Genomic DNA, 20,334 nt, shown 5'->3' on the forward strand with positions numbered 1-20,334 from the left:
GTATACTGTACAGCAGGTAGATCTAGCCCTGACCTGTGCAGTGTGGAGAGGCAGTATACTGTACAGCAGGTAGAGCTAGTTCTGACCTGTACAGTGTGGAGAGGCAGTATACTGTACAGCAGGTAGATCTAGCCCTGACCTGTGCAGTGTGGAGAGGCAGTATACTGTACAGCAGGTAGATCTAGCCCTGACCTGTGCAGTGTGGAGAGGCAGTATACTGTACAGCAGGTAGATCTAGCCCTGACCTGTGCAGTGTGGAGCGGCAGTATACTGTACAGCAGGTAGATCTAGCCCTGACCTGTGCAGTGTGTAGAGGCAGTATACTGTACAGCAGATAGATCTAGCCCTGACCTGTGCAGTGTGGAGAGGCAGTATACTGTACAGCAGGTAGATCTAGTCCTGACCTCTGTGGTGTGGAGAGGCAGTATATTGTACAGCAGGTAGATCTAGTCCTGACCTGTCCAGTGTGGAGAGGCAGTATACTGTACAGCAGGTAGATCTAGCCCTGACCTGTGCAGTGTGGAGAGGCAGTATGCTGTACAGCAGATAGATCTAGCCCTGACCTGTGCAGTGTGGAGAGGCAGTATACTGTAGAGCTAGTAGATCTAGTCCTGACCTGTGCAGTGTGGAGAGGCAGTATACTGTACAGCAGGTAGAGCTAGTTCTGACCTGTACAGTGTGGAGAGGCAGTATACTGTACAGCAGATAGATCTAGCCCTGACCTGTGCAGTGTGGAGAGGCAGTATACTGTACAGCAGGTAGATCTAGCCCTGACCTGTGAAGTGTGGAGAGGCAGTATACTGTACAGCAGGTAGATCTAGCCATGACCTGTGCAGTGTGTAGAGGCAGTATACTGTAGAGCAGATAGATCTAGCCCTGACCTGTGCAGTGTGGAGAGGCAGTATATTGTACAGCAGGTAGATCTAGTCCTGACCTGTCCAGTGTGGAGAGGCAGTATACTGTACAGCAGGTAGATCTAGCCCTGACCTGTGCAGTGTGGAGAGGCAGTATACTGTACAGCAGATAGATCTAGCCCTGACCTGTGCAGTGTGGAGAGGCAGTATACTGTAGAGCTAGTAGATCTAGTCCTGACCTGTCCAGTGTGGAGAGGCAGTATACTGTACAGCAGGTAGATCTAGTCCTGACCTGTGCGGTGTAGAGAGGCAGTATACTGTACATCAGATAGATCTAGCCCTGACCTGTGCAGTGTGGAGAGGCAGTATACTGTACAGCAGGTAGATCTAATCCTGACCTGTGCAGTGTGGAGAGGCAGTATACTGTACAGCAGGTAGATCTAGTCCTGACCTGTGCGGTGTAGAGAGGCAGTATACTGTACAGCAGATAGATCTAGCCCTGACCTGTGCAGTGTGGAGAGGCAGTATACTGTAGAGCTAGTCCTGACCTGTACAGTGTGGAGAGGCAGTATACTGTACAGCAGGTAGATCTAGTCCTGACGTGTGCAGTGTGGAGAGGCAGTATACTGTACAGCAGGTAGAGCTAGCCCTGACCTGTGCAGCGTGGAGAGGCAGTATACTGTACAGCAGGTAGATCTAGCCCTGACCTGTGCAGTGTGGAGAGGCAGTATACTGTACAGCAGGTAGAGCTAGTTCAGACCTGTACAGTGTGGAGAGGCAGTATACTGTACAGCAGGTAGATCTAGTCCTGACCTGTGCAGTGTGGAGAGGCAGTATACTGTACAGCAGGTAGATCTAGCCCTGACCTGTGCAGTGTGGAGAGGCAGTATACTGTACAGCAGGTAGATCTAGCCCTGACCTGTGCAGTGTGGAGAGGCAGTATACTGTACAGCAGGTAGATCTAGTCCTGACCTATGCAGTGTGGAGAGGCAGTATACTGTACAGCAGGTAGATCTAGCCCTGACCTGTGCAGTGTGGAGAGGCAGTATACTGTACAGCAGGTAGAGCTAGCCCTGACCTGTGCAGTGTGGAGAGGCAGTATGCTGTACAGCAGGTAGATCTAGCCCTGACCTGTGCAGTGTGGAGAGGCAGTATACTGTACAGCAGGTAGATCTAGCCCTGACCTGTGCAGTGTGGAGAGGCAGTATACTGTACAGCAGGTAGATCTAGCCCTGACCTGTGCAGTGTGGAGAGGCAGTATACTGTACAGCAGGTAGAGCTAGCCCTGACCTGTGCAGTGTGGAGAGGCAGTATGCTGTACAGCAGGTAGATCTAGTCCTGACCTGTACAGTGTGGAGAGGCAGTATGCTGTACAGCAGGTAGATCTAGTCCTGACCTGTACAGTGTGGAGAGGCAGTATACTGTACAGCAGATAGATCTAGCCCTGACCTGTGCAGTGTGGAGAGGCAGTATACTGTACAGCAGGTAGATCTAGCCATGACCTGTGCAGTGTGTAGAGGCAGTATACTGTAGAGCAGATAGATCTAGCCCTGACCTGTGCAGTGTGGAGAGGCAGTATATTGTACAGCAGGTAGATCTAGTCCTGACCTGTCCAGTGTGGAGAGGCAGTATACTGTACAGCAGGTAGATCTAGCCCTGACCTGTGCAGTGTGGAGAGGCAGTATGCTGTACAGCAGATAGATCTAGCCCTGACCTGTGCAGTGTGGAGAGGCAGTATACTGTAGAGCTAGTAGATCTAGTCCTGACCTGTCCAGTGTGGAGAGGCAGTATACTGTACAGCAGGTAGATCTAGTCCTGACCTGTGCGGTGTAGAGAGGCAGTATACTGTACAGCAGATAGATCTAGCCCTGACCTGTGCAGTGTGGAGAGGCAGTATACTGTACAGCAGGTAGATCTAATCCTGACCTGTGCAGTGTGGAGAGGCAGTATACTGTACAGCAGGTAGATCTAGTCCTGACCTGTGCGGTGTAGAGAGGCAGTATACTGTACAGCAGATAGATCTAGCCCTGACCTGTGCAGTGTGGAGAGGCAGTATACTGTACAGCAGGTAGATCTAATCCTGACCTGTGCAGTGTGGAGAGGCAGTATACTGTAGAGCTAGTCCTGACCTGTACAGTGTGGAGAGGCAGTATACTGTACAGCAGGTAGATCTAGTCCTGACCTGTGCAGTGTGGAGAGGCAGTATACTGTACAGCAGGTAGAGCTAGCCCTGACCTGTGCAGCGTGGAGAGGCAGTATACTGTACAGCAGGTAGATCTAGCCCTGACCTGTGCAGTGTGGAGAGGCAGTATACTGTACAGCAGGTAGAGCTAGTTCAGACCTGTACAGTGTGGAGAGGCAGTATACTGTACAGCAGGTAGATCTAGTCCTGACCTGTGCAGTGTGGAGAGGCAGTATACTGTACAGCAGGTAGATCTAGCCCTGACCTGTGCAGCGTGGAGAGGCAGTATACTGTACAGCAGGTAGATCTAGCCCTGACCTGTGCAGTGTGGAGAGGCAGTATACTGTACAGCAGGTAGATCTAGTCCTGACCTATGCAGTGTGGAGAGGCAGTATACTGTACAGCAGGTAGATCTAGCCCTGACCTGTGCAGTGTGGAGAGGCAGTATACTGTACAGCAGGTAGAGCTAGCCCTGACCTGTGCAGTGTGGAGAGGCAGTATGCTGTACAGCAGGTAGATCTAGCCCTGACCTGTGCAGTGTGGAGAGGCAGTATACTGTACAGCAGGTAGATCTAGCCCTGACCTGTGCAGTGTGGAGAGGCAGTATACTGTACAGCAGGTAGATCTAGCCCTGACCTGTGCAGTGTGGAGAGGCAGTATACTGTACAGCAGGTAGAGCTAGCCCTGACCTGTGCAGTGTGGAGAGGCAGTATGCTGTACAGCAGGTAGATCTAGTCCTGACCTGTACAGTGTGGAGAGGCAGTATGCTGTACAGCAGGTAGATCTAGTCCTGACCTGTGCAGTGTGGAGAGGCAGTATACTGTACAGCAGGTAGATCTAGCCCTGACCTGTGCAGTGTGGAGAGGCAGTATACTGTACAGCAGATAGATCTAGCCCTGACCTGTGCAGTGTGGAGAGGCAGTATGCTGTACAGCAGGTAGATCTAGCCCTGACCTGTGCAGTGTGGAGAGGCAGTATACTGTACAGCAGGTAGATCTAGTCCTGACCTGTGCAGTGTGGAGATGCAGTATACTGTACAGCAGGTAGATCTAGTCCTGACCTGTGCAGTGTGGAGAGGCAGTATACTGTACAGCAGGTAGATCTAGCCCTGACCTGTGCAGTGTGGAGAGGCAGTATACTGTACAGCAGGTAGATCTAGCCCTGACCTGTGCAGTGTGGAGAGGCAGTATACTGTACAGCAGGTAGATCTAGTCCTGACCTATGCAGTGTGGAGAGGCAGTATACTGTACAGCAGGTAGATCTAGCCCTGACCTGTGCAGTGTGGAGAGGCAGTATACTGTACAGCAGGTAGAGCTAGCCCTGACCTGTGCAGTGTGGAGAGGCAGTATGCTGTACAGCAGGTAGATCTAGCCCTGACCTGTGCAGTGTGGAGAGGCAGTATACTGTACAGCAGGTAGATCTAGCCCTGACCTGTGCAGTGTGGAGAGGCAGTATACTGTACAGCAGGTAGATCTAGCCCTGACCTGTGCAGTGTGGAGAGGCAGTATACTGTACAGCAGGTAGAGCTAGCCCTGACCTGTGCAGTGTGGAGAGGCAGTATACTGTACAGCAGGTAGAGCTAGCCCTGACCTGTGCAGTGTGGAGAGGCAGTATGCTGTACAGCAGGTAGATCTAGCCCTGACCTGTGCAGTGTGGAGAGGCAGTATACTGTACAGCAGGTAGATCTAGCCCTGACCTGTGCAGTGTGGAGAGGCAGTATACTGTACAGCAGGTAGAGCTAGCCCTGACCTGTGCAGTGTGGAGAGGCAGTATGCTGTACAGCAGGTAGATCTAGCCCTGACCTGTGCAGTGTGGAGAGGCAGTATACTGTACAGCAGGTAGATCTAGTCCTGACCTGTGCAGTGTGGAGAGGCAGTATACTGTACAGCAGGTAGATCTAGTCCTGACCTGTGCAGTGTGGAGAGGCAGTATACTGTACAGCAGGTAGAGCTAGCCCTGACCTGTGCAGTGTGGAGAGGCAGTATACTGTACAGCAGATAGATCTAGTCCTGACCTGTGCAGTGTGGAGAGGCAGTATACTGTACAGCAGGTAGATCTAGTCCTGAGCATCCTCTGGAATAGACTTACAACCCTTCCCCTCTGCAATAACTACATAAACATAGTAAATCTATCCATATGCCTCTTCTTTTAGCTTCCCCTTTTTGTTTCTTACAGCATGTTGTAATTTAGGTTGCCTAGCAACCACTTGATTTTTCTGCCTAGGTAACTATTAGTTGAGTAGGTGAAGCTATACAATGTGTCTGACAGCTAGACAGACAGACAGATGGAGAGAAAGATAGATAGATAATAGATAACAGATATAATATAGATAGATATGAAATAGATATTTAGATATAAGAAGTAATCTCCATCTCTTGCCGGGTCTTTTGTTCCGTTTGGCGATAATCGTAGGAGTTTTAGGAATTTGAACCAGAAAATAAATCTTCTGTTTATAAAGATACCATCCAGAATTTGTTTGCACAACTTGAAAGGTTCTCCCTCTGGGCGTTGCGGGAAATCATTCTGATGTTGCAGTAAGTGTTTATACCGTACGTCGGAGGAGAGCGGCATTAGATGCTGGAGATCTGAGGAGAGGGGTTCAGCTCGATGTGACCTCCTCGCAGCCATCATCATTATCATGGAGGAGCCGCATCTTCACGGTATCCAGAAGATTAAATATACACTTTATTCTGAGTGACATGAAAAGAAGCCCGTTTTCCTTCACCGCTATACTCATGCAGTCTATAGATCTGACAACAGCTGCGGTGTCCATGGTGGCAGCAGTGACAGAGTTCTGCTCCACCCAATGTCTGTCCACAGAAGCTGGTAACTACACGTACCATCATGTGCGGTCCAGACATCAGAAAGCGCATTTCCCCAGAGCGGCTGGAGGCTGCGCCCTGTGCTGCCGCATGCAGCGTGTCACCAGCCGTGGACAATCTGCAGACATTAGAGAATGAAATCTGTGCAGAGATCCTAGTCTCGCATACAGCGCGGTCCTCCATACATGCACACAGACCGCTGCCACTTCTCATGCTGTGCCCCAAGAGATGATTCCCCAGGGTTGGCGGGTATAACAGCTGTAATTAGCAGCACCCGGGAGGTTTGCATCGGGATATTTTACTGTTCAACAGAAATCCATCGATGACAAGTGAGAATTCGCTGCAATAAATGTAACAATTATTGTATCAAGAGAAGTATCATTATGTCCCTCCTTCCCTGCAGGTCGTCGGAGAGAAAGTGTTAGAAGAAGAGATAAGTTTTCCAGTAAGTGATTACAAATTACATTACGTATGTTGCAGATAATGAAGTAGATGTCACCTGCAGTCCTATGTAACACCCACAGATAACACAGTGCTAACTCTCTTAGTACAGATAATGTAGTAGATGTCACCTGCAGTCCTATGTAACACCACAGATAACACAGTGATAACTCTCCGAGTACAGATAATCTAGTAGATGTCACCTGCAGTCCTATGTAACACCACAGATAACACAGTGATAACTCTCCAAGTACAGATAATGTAGTAGATGTCACCTGCAGTCCTATGTAACCCCCACAGATAACACAGCGATAATGCTCTGAGTACAGATAATGTAGTAGATGTCACCTGCAGTCCTATGTAACATCACATATAACACAGTGATAACGCTCTGAGTACAGATACTGTAGTAGATGTCACCTGCAGTCCTATGTAACACCACATATGATACAGTGATAACTCTCCGCGTACAGATAATTTAGTAGATGTCACCTGCAGTCCTATGTAACACCACAGATAACACAGTGATAACTCTCCGAGTACAGATAACGTAGTAGATGTCACCTGCAGTCCTATGTAACCCCCACAGATAACACAGCGATAATGCTCTGAGTACAGATAATGTAGTAGATGTCACCTGCAGTCCTATGTAACACCACATATGATACAGTGCTAACTCTCCGCGTACAGATAATTTAGTAGATGTCACCTGCAGTCCTATGTAACACCACAGATAGTAGTGATAACTCTGAGTACAGATAATGTGGTAGATGTCACCTGCAGTCCTATGTAACACCACAGGTGATTTTTGGTTTTACATAGGACGTAAGATATTAAACAGTACAGTAACCCATTCAGCTCTGCTTCATCTGTATTTCCCAGGTTCACTGTAGTAGCACCTATAATAAATCTTATGATTCTTCTCAGTTGACATTTGGACATTTGGGTCAGGTTGTGGATAAGAAGAAATCCATCACGCTCCAGGACATCAGCTCTGTAAGTCTCGGCTCTATCTTGTGCTATAATAGCTGATGTCTCTTCTCCTCCACATGATGCGTTTACTCCATCCTCTTCCATGTGATGTCTCTTTACCGTGTTGTGCTTCATGGTTTGGGGCTTGTTGCAGTGTGTGAACAGGTTCTGGTGCAAACAACCTGCAGTTAGAGCTGATACAGAAGTTACCGTATGAACGATTGGTTATATTTTTCCGCCATCTTTTCCTCCATACCGCCATGCAGTATTTCAGCACATTCTCAGCACCAGCCACGCATTCGCCCCTGACCTGCAGTTTCTAGAACATCTCCCAGCAGATGACTGTATGATATTTCCATTAACTTCCGATAAGAATTTAAAAAAATTGACACTTTGAAATGACTGAAGTTAGCGGAGATGCTGATAACAAACGTTTAATAGCTTCATATCCTCGCCTCAAACCATAAAATGATGTGACCCCCGGCAAAGCTGCGCAGTGCAAGATAAGTAGCGCAGGAGGCGAGGGCTGCACAGAGGGAAAGCCGATGGGAACATAAAGAGAGCTCTATATCTACAGAGAATATGAGTAATAGGATAAATAATCACACACTGCTCACAAGTTCTATACTGGGCAGCATCGAAAGACTTACTCACTTCCTATAATACTAGAACTAACTTATAAATAATAATAATCTACATCAAGAAACATTATTATTATTAACTTAATTTCCAAAAAGAGATGCTGTATGAACTAAAGATTCTGTGCAGCGCGAGAAACAGAAAGGATATGTTCATTCTGATATTAACAACCGATTAGTAATTGTTATATATGCTACTGTACAAGAAACTAACGATTATAATACCGCACAGTGTTAATTTAACTAATATAATACTGACAGAACTATAACTACTATAATACTGCTCCTATGTACAAGAATATAACTACTATAATACTGCTCCTATGTACAAGAATATAACTACTATAATACTGCTCCTATGTACAAGAATATAACTACTATAATACTGCCTCCTATGTACAAGAATATAACTACTATAATACTGCTCCTATGTTCGAGAATATAACTACTATAATACTGCTCCTATGTACAAGAATATAACTACTATAATACTGCCTCCTATGTACAAGAATATAACTACTATAATACTGCCTCCTATGTACAAGAATATAACTACTATAATACTGCTCCTATATACAAGAATATAACTACTATAATACTGTCTCCTATGTACAAGAATATAACTACTATAATACTGCTCCTATGTACAAGAATATAACTACTATAATACTGCCTCCTATGTACAAGAATATAACTACTATAATACTGCTCCTATGTACAGGAATATAACTACTATAATACTGCTCCTATGTACAAGAATATAGCTACTATAATACTGCCTCCTATGTACAAGAATATAACTACTATAATACTGCCTCCTATGTAGAAGAATATAACTACTATAATACTGCTCCTATGTACAAGAATATAACTACTATAATACTGCTCCTATGTACAAGAATATAACTACTATAATACTGCTCCTATGTACAAGAATATACCTACTATAATACTGCTCCTATGTACAAGAATATAACTACTATAATACTGCTCCTATGTACAAGAATATAACTACTATAATACTGCTCCTATGTACAAGAATATAACTACTATAATACTGCTCCTATGTACAGGAATATAACTACTATAATACTGTCTCCTATGTACAAGAATATAACTACTATAATACTGCTCCTATGTACAAGAATATAACTACTATAATACTGCTCCTCTGTACAAGAATATAACTACTATAATACTGCTCCTATGTACAAGAATATAACTACTATAATACTGCTCCTATGTACAAGAATATAACTACTATAATACTGCTCCTATGTACAGGAATATACAGGTCATTCTCAAAAAATTAGCATATTGTGATAAAGTTCATTATTTTCTGTAATGTGCTGATAAACATTAGACTTTCATATATTTTAGATTCATTACACACAACTGAAGTAGTTCAAGCCTTTTATTGTTTTAATATTGATGATTTTGGCTACAGCTCATGAAAACCCAAATTTCCTATCTCAAAAAATTAGCATATCATGAAAAGGTTCTCTAAACGAGCTATTAACCTAATCATCTGAATCAACTAATTAACTCTCAACACCTGCAAAAGATTCCTGAGGCTTTTAAAAACTCCCAGCCTGGTTCATTACTCAAAACCGCAATCATGGGTAAGACTGCCGACCTGACTGCTGTCCAGAAGGCCATCATTGACACCTCAAGCAAGAGGGTAAGACACAGAAAGACATGTCTGAAGGAATAGGCTGTTCCCAGAGTGCTGTATCAAGGCCCCTCAGTGGGAAGTCTGTGGGAAGGAAAAAGTGTGGCAGAAAACGCTGCACAACGAGAAGAGGTGACCGGACCCTGAGGAAGATTGTGGAGAAGGACCGATTCCAGACCTTGGGGGACCTGCGGAAGCAGTGGACTGAGTCTGGAGTAGAAACATCCAGAGCCCCCGTGTACAGGCGTGTGCAGGAAATGGGCTACAGGTGCCGCATTCCCCAGAAACAGCGGCAGAAGCGCCTGACCTGGGCTACAGAGAAGCAGCACTGGACTGTTGCATGTCATTCGGAAATCAAGGTGCCAGAGTCTGGAGGAAGACTGGGGAGAGGGAAATGCCAAAATGCCTGAAGTCCAGTGTCCAGTCCCCACAGTCAGTGATGGTCTGGGGCGCCATGTCAGCTGCTGGTGTTGGTCCACTGTGTTTTATCAAGGGCAGGGTCAATGCAGCCGCTATCAGGAGATTTTGGAGCACTTCATGCTTCCATCTGCTGAAAAGCTTTATGGAGATGAAGATTTCATTTTTCAGCACGACCTGGCACCTGCTCACAGCGCCAACACCACTGGTAACTGGTTTACTGACCATGGTATTACTGGGCTCAATTGGCCTGCCAACTCTCCTGACCTGAACCCCATAGAGAATCTGTGGGATATTGGGAAGAGAAAGTTGAGAGATGCAAGACCCAACACTCTGGATGAGCTTAAGGCCGCTATGGAAGCCTCCTGGGCCTCCATAACACCTCAGCAGTGCCACAGGCTGATTGCCTCCATGCCACGCCGCATTGAAGCCTCCTGGGCCTCCATAACACCTCAGCAGTGCCACAGGCTGATTGCCTCCATGCCACGCCGCAGTGAAGCCTCCTGGGCCTCCATAACACCTCAGCAGCGCCACAGGCTGATGGCCTCCATGCCACGCCGCATTGAAGCCTCCTGGGCCTCCATAACACCTCAGCAGTGCCACAGGCTGATTGCCTCCATGCCACGCCGCATTGAAGCCTCCTGGGCCTCCATAACACCTCAGCAGTGCCACAGGCTGATGGCCTCCATGCCACGCCGCATTGAAGCATCCTGGGCCTCCATAACACCTCAGCAGCGCCACAGGCTGATGGCCTCCATGCCACGCCGCATTGAAGCATCCTGGGCCTCCATAACCCCTCAGCAGTGCCACAGGCTGATGGCCTCCATGCCACGCCGCATTGAAGCCTCCTGGGCCTCCATAACACCTCAGCAGTGCCACAGGCTGATGGCCTCCATGCCACGCCGCATTGAAGCCTCCTGGGCCTCCATAACACCTCAGCAGTGCCACAGGCTGATGGCCTCCATGCCACGCCGCATTGAAGCCTCCTGGGCCTCCATAACACCTCAGCAGTGCCACAGGCTGATGGCCTCCATGCCACGCCGCATTGAAGCCTCCTGGGCCTCCATAACACCTCAGCAGTGCCACAGGCTGATTGCCTCCATGCCACGCCGCATTGAAGCCTCCTGAGCCTCCATAACTCCTCAGCAGTGCCACAGGCTGATTGCCTCCATGCCACGCCGCATTGAAGCCTCCTGGGCCTCCATAACACCTCAGCAGTGCCACAGGCTGATGGCCTCCATGCCACGCCGCAGTGAAGCATCCTGGGCCTCCATAACACCTCAGCAGTGCCACAGGCTGATTGCCTCCATGCCACGCCGCATTGAAGCCTCCTGGGCCTCCATAACACCTCAGCAGTGCCACAGGCTGATTGCCTCCATGCCACGCCGCATTGAAGCCTCCTGGGCCTCCATAACACCTCAGCAGCGCCACAGGCTGATGGCCTCCATGCCACGCCGCATTAAAGCATCCTGGGCCTCCATAACACCTCAGCAGTGCCACAGGCTGATGGCCTCCATGCCACGCCGCATTGAAGCCTCCTGGGCCTCCATAACACCTCAGCAGTGCCACAGGCTGATGGCCTCCATGCCACGCCGCATTGAAGCCTCCTGGGCCTCCATAACACCTCAGCAGTGCCACAGGCTGATGGCCTCCATGCCACGCTGCATTGAAGCCTCCTGGGCCTCCATAACACCTCAGCAGTGCCACAGGCTGATGGCCTCCATGCCACGCCGCATTGAAGCCTCCTGGGCCTCCATAACACCTCAGCAGTGCCACAGGCTGATTGCCTCCATGCCACGCCGCATTGAAGCCTCCTGAGCCTCCATAACACCTCAGCAGTGCCACAGGCTGATTGCCTCCATGCCACGCCGCATTGAAGCCTCCTGGGCCTCCATAACACCTCAGCAGTGCCACAGGCTGATGGCCTCCATGCCACGCCGCATTGAAGCCTCCTGGGCCTCCATAACACCTCCGCAGTGCCACAGGCTGATTGCCTCCATGCCACGCCGCATTGAAGCATCCTGGGCCTCCATAACGACTCAGCAGTGCCACAGGCTGATTGCCTCCATGCCACGCCGCATTGAAGCAGTCATTTCTGCAAAAGGATTCCCGACCAAGTATTGAGTGCAGAACTGAACATAATTATTTGAAGGTTGACTTTTTTTGTATTAAAAACACTTTTCTTTTATTGGTCGGATGAAATATGCTAATTTTTTGAGATAGGAAATTTAGGTTTTCATGAGCTGTATGCCAAAATCATCAATATTAAACCAATAAAAGGCTTGAACTACTTCAGTTGTGTGTAATGAATCTAAAATATATGAAAGTCTAATGTTTATCAGCACATTACAGAAAATAATGAACTTTATCACAATATGCTAATTTTTTGAGAAGGACCTGTAACTACTATAATACTGCTCTTATGTATAAGTATATAACTACTATAATACTGCTCTTATGTATAAGAATATAACTACTATAATACTGCTCTTATGTATAAGAATATAACTACTATAATACTGGTTTTCCTCTCTCATTATCCCCTGTATGATGTATATTACGGTAGGAGTCTTTCTCTTGGATGCTGAGTTTCTGGTCTCGTTAGATCACCTCATTAATTAGAGGACTGATAATTGCCTCTGGATATGGCAGGTTTGGTTGCGGTAATTAGTTGGTGATATTGTTTTTGCAGATTGTACAGAACTGTCAGGATCGGCTCGGAAGCTTCCTTTATGACTATAGCTTTGTATCTCCTCTTTTATGTGGGTCTGTCTCCTGCCACTTTGATGTTTCGGTGTCCGGCCCCCCAATTCTCGTTAGGGGTACAAGTTTCACCCCTTTTAAATTCTCTGTATCTAAAACAATGAAGTTTCCACATTTGGATCATTCTCTGACTTTTTTTTTTCCTTAGGGTTAGTTTTTTTAAAAATACATTTTTCTTCCTTTCTTCCAGGAGGAGCACAAGCATCTGAACAACATGTTGGGCTTCGAGGTCCACTCTATGCTCTGCGTCCCCGTCATCAGTCGGGCAACCTCCCAGGTGGTGGCCTTGGCTTGTGCCTTTAACAAGCAAGGGGGAAGGTAAGTGGTGAGACCCCTGCCCAGTTGGACTCCATCCATTGTTAGTTCCATGGTCATGGTCGCAGGAACCTAGACGTTTATTGGTTGAAGCCCCCAAACTGGACAACCCTCTAATATGTGTAGTGGCCTCCCGACTCTCCCCCCTTGGCAGAGGTCGGGGAGATTGCTGGATTTTGGCAGGTTCATGGGGAAATAGCCTTGGAAATTGTGGAGGAGGAGGAGGATGTGGGTTATGTTCAGAACACATAGTCAAGCCGAGAATGCATGTGTATAGTAGAGTCTGGGTCAGTTTAGGTCCATGGTTAGCTAAAGGATGCGCTGCACATCTGGACATCAGGGACTGCAGATGCCGGATGTAAACCCGTTGGGTGCCATGACCATCAGACGCTGGAGCAGGAGATGAAGTAGCTGGTGGTGTCCTCAGGAGACCAGATCCGGTTCCTGCTCTCAGCTCTGATTAGCATGCACATAATCCTGGAGGATTGCAGAAGTTGTGAGGAGTGATTCCAGGATTTGGAGGATGCGCGCCCTCCGCTGCCATGGAGAGGTCCCAGCGTGTCTTCATCAGATGCAGGCGTCTTGCAGATAACAGCAGCGGAGGGATTCCGACTTTGCACCTCAGGATGATTTTCGGCAGAGCCTGGATCTCCTGAGTAGATTTACATCGGATGATGGCCCGACCTCAGAGCATAGCCTGCCACCAAGTCGTCCTCCTCTCTTCTTCTCAGCCGCTTCTTAGTTATCTATGTTTCTGGAAAAGCTGGGTGACAACCAGTGCCGGCAGGTCCCACAGGGGGTTGTCACCCTGAATTCAGCTCCAGAATTGTCGGTTTGACCGTTTATGCAGCAACATAGCCGCAGGCCACGTGTATTCAGTGATGACCCAGCTTTTCCTATGTGCTATGGAAGGTGCCAAAACACCGCCATACCGTGCTCCAGTAATTACTGAATAAAGTATCCGGATGCCAGTGTCATACAATGTACACATGTATGCAAGTAATACCGCCATGCTATATGTAAATAATTGCATTTCTCTGCACTGCAGTCAAACAATACCGCCACACAGTTCTTTAGTAATAATGACAACAAATAATATAGTGCCAAAATACATATATAACCGCACAGTGCTCAAATATTACCATCACTATGTATCCAAATACCAGCGCCATACGGTACAGGGCTCTGATGTATAATACCGCTATACAATCATTTCTATAGTGTCAATGCAACTATACATTATACCAATAATAACTTCTCCAGTAGGACCATCATAAAGTATCCAAGTACCAGCGCCATACAATGCACACATAACTGCTATCATATATGCAAATAATGCCGCCATACAATACATAAATAATTCCATTACTATTCACTAGTTGTGGCAATTTATCCTTTATCCACAGAATAGGGGATAACTATTGGACCGTGGGGACTCCTACTGCTGGGACTGCCACTGGTCATGCGTGTGGGGACCCCGTTCCCCTCGGGGCCCCCGGAATGAATGGAGCAGTAGGTCTGGCGTGCTGATCTATTTATCTCTATGGGAGTTCTGTACTCGACTGTCACCGGAACTATGAATGAGGTGACCGGAATGGCAGTGCGCATACCTGATCCGCCTCTCTGGTCATTTTGGGGGGCCCCAGGGGATCAGGGTTCTCATTCTTATGATCAGTGGGGTCCCAGCGGTAGGACCTACATCGATCCATTAGTTAATAGATGACAGTACTTGACACAACTGGAATACCCCTTTAAATAATGCCGCCATAAAGTGTCCAAATATCAGTGCCATATAGTTTACACATTATAGTAGTCCAATATGTGCAAATAATACTGCCATGCAGTGCATAAGTAATCTCATTCATACAGGGGCCATAGACCTTACAGGGAAATTTCCCGATGGGCCGATGCCCAGGGGGCCGCCTGAGCCCTCCTCACGGCCGGTAAATGGATATTTTGGGGGATGTATTTTGTGCCGTCGGTGGCAGTATTTTGTGATGGACTGAGGTATTTGGCTCTGTTGGGGCGGTATAATGTGCCTCAATATGGTATTGCGGGCCCTGCCTTCCATCAATTTGGACCCAACTACAAAATGGGGCCTCTTTTAGTATTTTTCGAGGGACACTTTAAGTTTCCGACCCTGCATTCATATGTATTTTACTCATACAATACCGCCATAGAGTGCTCCGATAATAATGACAATACTAATAAAATGTAATTTCGGGGGTTGTCACCATTGCTGGGGATGTCCACATACCGTCCCGCTGGAATTGGACATGCTGCTTGTAGATACAGGGTGAACGGAGCATGGGGTGTCTATGAAACGTACCGCCATATGCATGAAGCTTTCCGATACTATATTATTCTGATGTATCAAGATCACTCTTAAAGGGGCCACGTCCCTTTACAAAGGATTCACCGATGCCATACCATCCTCCTAACAGCCGCAGCTGTTTATCACCTCTGGAGTTTTAGACTTTTGCGCCATTTGCTGTATCGGTCTCATCTTCCAGTGCGGTGCCGGGCACAGTCCTCCGCCCTTCCTTGCTGTGCAGACGTTGGCGCTGCGCTGACCTTTCATGTAAGTGAATCTCAGCAGAGGAGACGGTTTAATTGTAAAATAAATGTTCCGTCTGTACTGCGCCCGGAGCCTCCTCTCCATCTGCGGGGTGGCTCGGGAAGGTCACGCCATCCTCTTGATGTATGGGCCAGCTATGGCAGCAGATGTTTGCCTGCTTGGCCCTGTTGGTGCCAGGGATGCCGCCTCTCCGCCCGTCACTCGGTGCCGATTCATTGGCAGCTTTTAACTTTCACCTTTGCTCTTGGACGCTTCGGCTCAGCTATGGACGTAGCTGTCGCTGCAGTGTGGATGGATTTCCAGTGCCAATGGAATTCTCATTGCAGCTTTGGATGTGATTAGAGTATAAGACTGTAACGTAAAATAGGATATGCAAAGTACATACAGAGTTACTCCGAGATATGTGTAGATTGAAAGGCGTTGTCCCGGATTGGATGCTTTCTTCTAGAGACAGCGTCACTCTTGTCCATAGGTTGTACCTGGTCTTGCAGCTCGGCCACATTGCAAATAATAGAGCTGAGCTGCAATACCACCCTTCTCCAGTGGACAGGTGTGGCGCTGTTTTTGGATTAAACCCCTTTAGATCTAAATATGTCACGGAGGAATTTTGTATGTAGTTTGCACTGCCTGACTTCAGGAATAGTCTTATACTCCAATCACATCTAAAGCTGCCACTGGAAATCCACCAGTCTCATACTCCAATCACACCCAAAGCTGCCACTGGAAATCCATCTGCACTGAACTGACTGCTACTTCCATAACTCAGCACATCCCACAATGCACTATTGCAGATGACTCTCCAGAAAGGTAAAGAACCAGCAGGTAGATGTGATGGCCCGCACCCTGAGAGGCAACAGGAGAACTGTGCCTGTAGCTTTGGCTGTGACTAGAGGATAAGATGTGATGTAACTGCTGCATGTTAGAGTTTCTTCTCTCTGGCTCATCTAGGGGTGCCTAAGTTAGGACCCCCTCTATGATGTCCATAATCACAAGCCCTTTAATAAGTAGTATAGCAGCAAGGGTCCTTAGGCACTGTTATGGGACACCTGGCTGACTATATTATGGGGGCACCTGGCTGACTATATTATGGGGGTACCTGGCTGACTATATTATGGGGGTACCTGGCTGACTATATTATGGGGACACCTGGCTGACTGTATTATGGGGGCACCTGGCTGACTATATTATGGGGGCACCTGGCTGACTATATTATGGGGGTACCTGGCTGACTATATTATGGGGACACCTGGCTGACTGTATTATGGGGGCACCTGGCTGACTATATTATGGGGACACCTGGCTGACTGTATTATGGGGGCACCTGGCTGACTATATTATGGGGACACCTGGCTGACTGTATTATGAGGCACTTGGCTGACTATATTATGGGGCACCTGGCTGACTATATTATGGGGACACCTGGCTGACTGTATTATGAGGCACTTGGCTGACTATATTATGGGGACACCTGGTTGACTATATTATGGGGCACCTGGCTCACTATATTATGGGGGCACCTGGCTGTCTATATTATGGGGACACCTGGCTGACTGTATTATGGGGACACCTGGCTGTCTATATTATGGGGCACCTGGCTGACTATATTATGGGGACACCTGGCTGACTATATTATGGGGACACCTGGCTGACTATATTATGGGGACACCTGGCTGACTATATTATGGGGACACCTGGCTGTCTATATTATGGGGACACCTGGCTGACTATATTATGGGGACACCTGGCTGACTATATTATGGGGACACCTGGCTGACTATATTATGGGGGCACCTGGCTGACTTTATTTTGGGGACACCTGGCTGACTTTATTTTGGGGACACCTGGCTGACTTTATTTTGGGGCACCTGGCTGACTATATTATGAGGACACCTGGCTGACTATATTATGAGGACACCTGGCTGACTATAATATAGGGTCACCTGGCTGACTGTATTATGGGGGCACCTGGCTGACTATATTATGGGGACACCTGGCTGACTGTATTATGAGGCACTTGGCTGACTATATTATGGGGCACCTGGCTGACTATATTATGGGGACACCTGGCTGACTGTATTATGAGGCACTTGGCTGACTATATTATGGGGACACCTGGCTGACTGTATTATGGGGGCACCTGGCTGACTATATTATATGGGCACCTGGCTGACTATATTATATGGGCACCTGGCTGACTATATTATGGGGACACCTGGTTGACTATATTATGGGGCACCTGGCTCACTATATTATGGGGGCACCTGGCTGTCTATATTATGGGGACACCTGGCTGACTGTATTATGGGGACACCTGGCTGTCTATATTATGGGGCACCTGGCTGACTATATTATGGGGACACCTGGCTGACTATATTATGGGGACACCTGGCTGACTATATTATGGGGACACCTGGCTGACTATATTATGGGGACACCTGGTTGACTATATTATGGGGCACCTGGCTCACTATATTATGGGGGCACCTGGCTGTCTATATTATGGGGACACCTGGCTGACTTTATTATGGGGACACCTGGCTGTCTATATTATGGGGACACCTGGCTGACTATATTATGGGGACACCTGGCTGACTATATTATGGGGACACCTGGCTGTCTATATTATGGGGACACCTGGCTGACTATATTATGGGGACACCTGGCTGACTATATTATGGGGACACCTGGCTGACTATATTATGGGGGCACCTGGCTGACTATATTATGGGGGCACCTGGCTGACTTTATTTTGGGGGCACCTGGCTGACTTTATTTTGGGGACACCTGGCTGACTTTATTTTGGGGACACCTGGCTGACTGTATTATGGGGACACCTGGCTGACTCTATTATGGGGACACCTGGCTGTCTATATTATGGGGACACCTGGCTGACTATATTATGGGGACACCTGGCTGACTATATTATGGGGACACCTGGCTGTCTATATTATGGGGACACCTGGCTGACTATATTATGGGGACACCTGGCTGACTATATTATGGGGACACCTGGCTGACTATATTATGGGGGCACCTGGCTGACTATATATGGGGGCACCTGGCTGACTTTATTTTGGGGGCACCTGGCTGACTTTATTTTGGGGACACCTGGCTGACTTTATTTTGGGGACACCTGGCTGACTGTATTATGGGGACACCTGGCTGACTGTATTATGGGGACACCTGGCTGACTGTATTATGGTGGCACCTGGCTGACTGTATTATGGTGGCACCTGGCTGACTGTATTATGGTGGCACCTGGCTGACTATATTATGTGGGCCCCTGGCTGACTATATTATGGGGACACCTGGCTGACTATATTATGGGGGCACCTGGCTGACTATATTATGGGGGCACCTGGCTGACTTTATTTTGGGGACACCTGGCTGACTATATTATGGGGACACCTGGCTGACTGTATTATGGGGACACCTGGCTGACTGTATTATGGTGGCACCTGGCTGACTGTATTATGGTGGCACCTGGCTGACTGTATTATGTGGGCCCCTGGCTGACTATATTATGGGGACACCTGGCTGACTATATTATGGGGGCACCTGGCTGACTTTATTTTGGGGACACCTGACTGACTATATTATGGGGACACCTGGCTGACTATATTATGAGGGCACCTGGCTGACTATATTATGGGGGCACCTGGCTGACTATATTATGGGGGCACCTGGCTGACTATATTATGGGGGCACCTAGCTGACTATATTATTGGGGCACCTGGTTGACTATATTATGTGGGCACCTGGCTGACTATATTATGAGGGCACCTGGCTGACTATGTTATGGGGGCACCTGGCTGACTATATTATGAGGGCACCTGGCTGACTATATTATGAGGGCACCTGGCTGACTGTATTATGGGGCACCTGGCTGACTATATTATTGGGGCACCTGGCTGACTATATTATGGGGCACCTGGCTGACTATATTATGGGGGCACCTGGCTGACTATATTATGGGGGCACCTGGCTGACTATATTATGGGGACACCTGGCTGACTATATTATTGGGACACCTGGCTGACTATATTATGAGGGCACCTGGCTGACTATATTATGGGGGCACCTGGCTGACTATATTATGGGGACACCTGGCTGACTATATTATGGGGACACCTGGCTGACTATATTATGGGGGCACCTGGCTGACTATATTATGGGGACACCTGTCTGACTATATTATTGGGACACCTGGCTGACTATATTATGGGGGCACCTGGCTGACTATATTATTATGGGGACACCTGGTTGACTATATTATGGAGACACCTGGCTGACTATATTATGAGGGCACCTGGCTGACTATATTATGAGGGCACCTGGCTGACTATATTATGAGGGCACCTGGCTGACTATATTATGAGGGCACCTGGCTGACTATATTATGAGGGCACCTGGCTGACTATATTATGAGGGCACCTGGCTGACTATATTATGAGGGCACCTGGCTGACTATATTATGAGGGCACCTGGCTGACTATATTATGAGGACACCTGGCTGACTATAATATGGGGTCACCTGGCTGACTATATTATGGGGACACCTGGCTGACTATAATATTGGGCCACCTGGCTGACTATATTATGGGGTCACCTGGCTGACTATATTATGGGGCACCTGGCTGACTATATTATGGGGGCACCTGGCTGACTATATTATGGGGC

General features: G+C 47.8%; 1 protein-coding gene across 5 annotated transcripts in view; it reads left to right on the forward strand.

The window, feature by feature from the left end:
• Nucleotides 1-20,334, forward strand: part of LOC122931886 (cGMP-dependent 3',5'-cyclic phosphodiesterase-like) — a 310,101-nt gene that overhangs the window by 245,375 nt on the left and 44,392 nt on the right. For all 5 annotated transcript variants that reach the window (XM_044285943.1, XM_044285946.1, XM_044285942.1 and 2 more), the window contains 3 exons: nt 6,262-6,303; nt 7,227-7,295; nt 12,952-13,079. In XM_044285943.1, coding sequence (XP_044141878.1) covers nt 6,262-6,303; nt 7,227-7,295; nt 12,952-13,079 — 239 coding nt within the window. The remainder of the gene's footprint in view (nt 1-6,261; nt 6,304-7,226; nt 7,296-12,951; nt 13,080-20,334) is intronic.

The sequence above is a fragment of the Bufo gargarizans genome, chromosome 3 (assembly GCF_014858855.1).
Source record: "Bufo gargarizans isolate SCDJY-AF-19 chromosome 3, ASM1485885v1, whole genome shotgun sequence".
In the NCBI taxonomy this organism is placed as follows: Eukaryota; Metazoa; Chordata; class Amphibia; order Anura; family Bufonidae; genus Bufo; species Bufo gargarizans.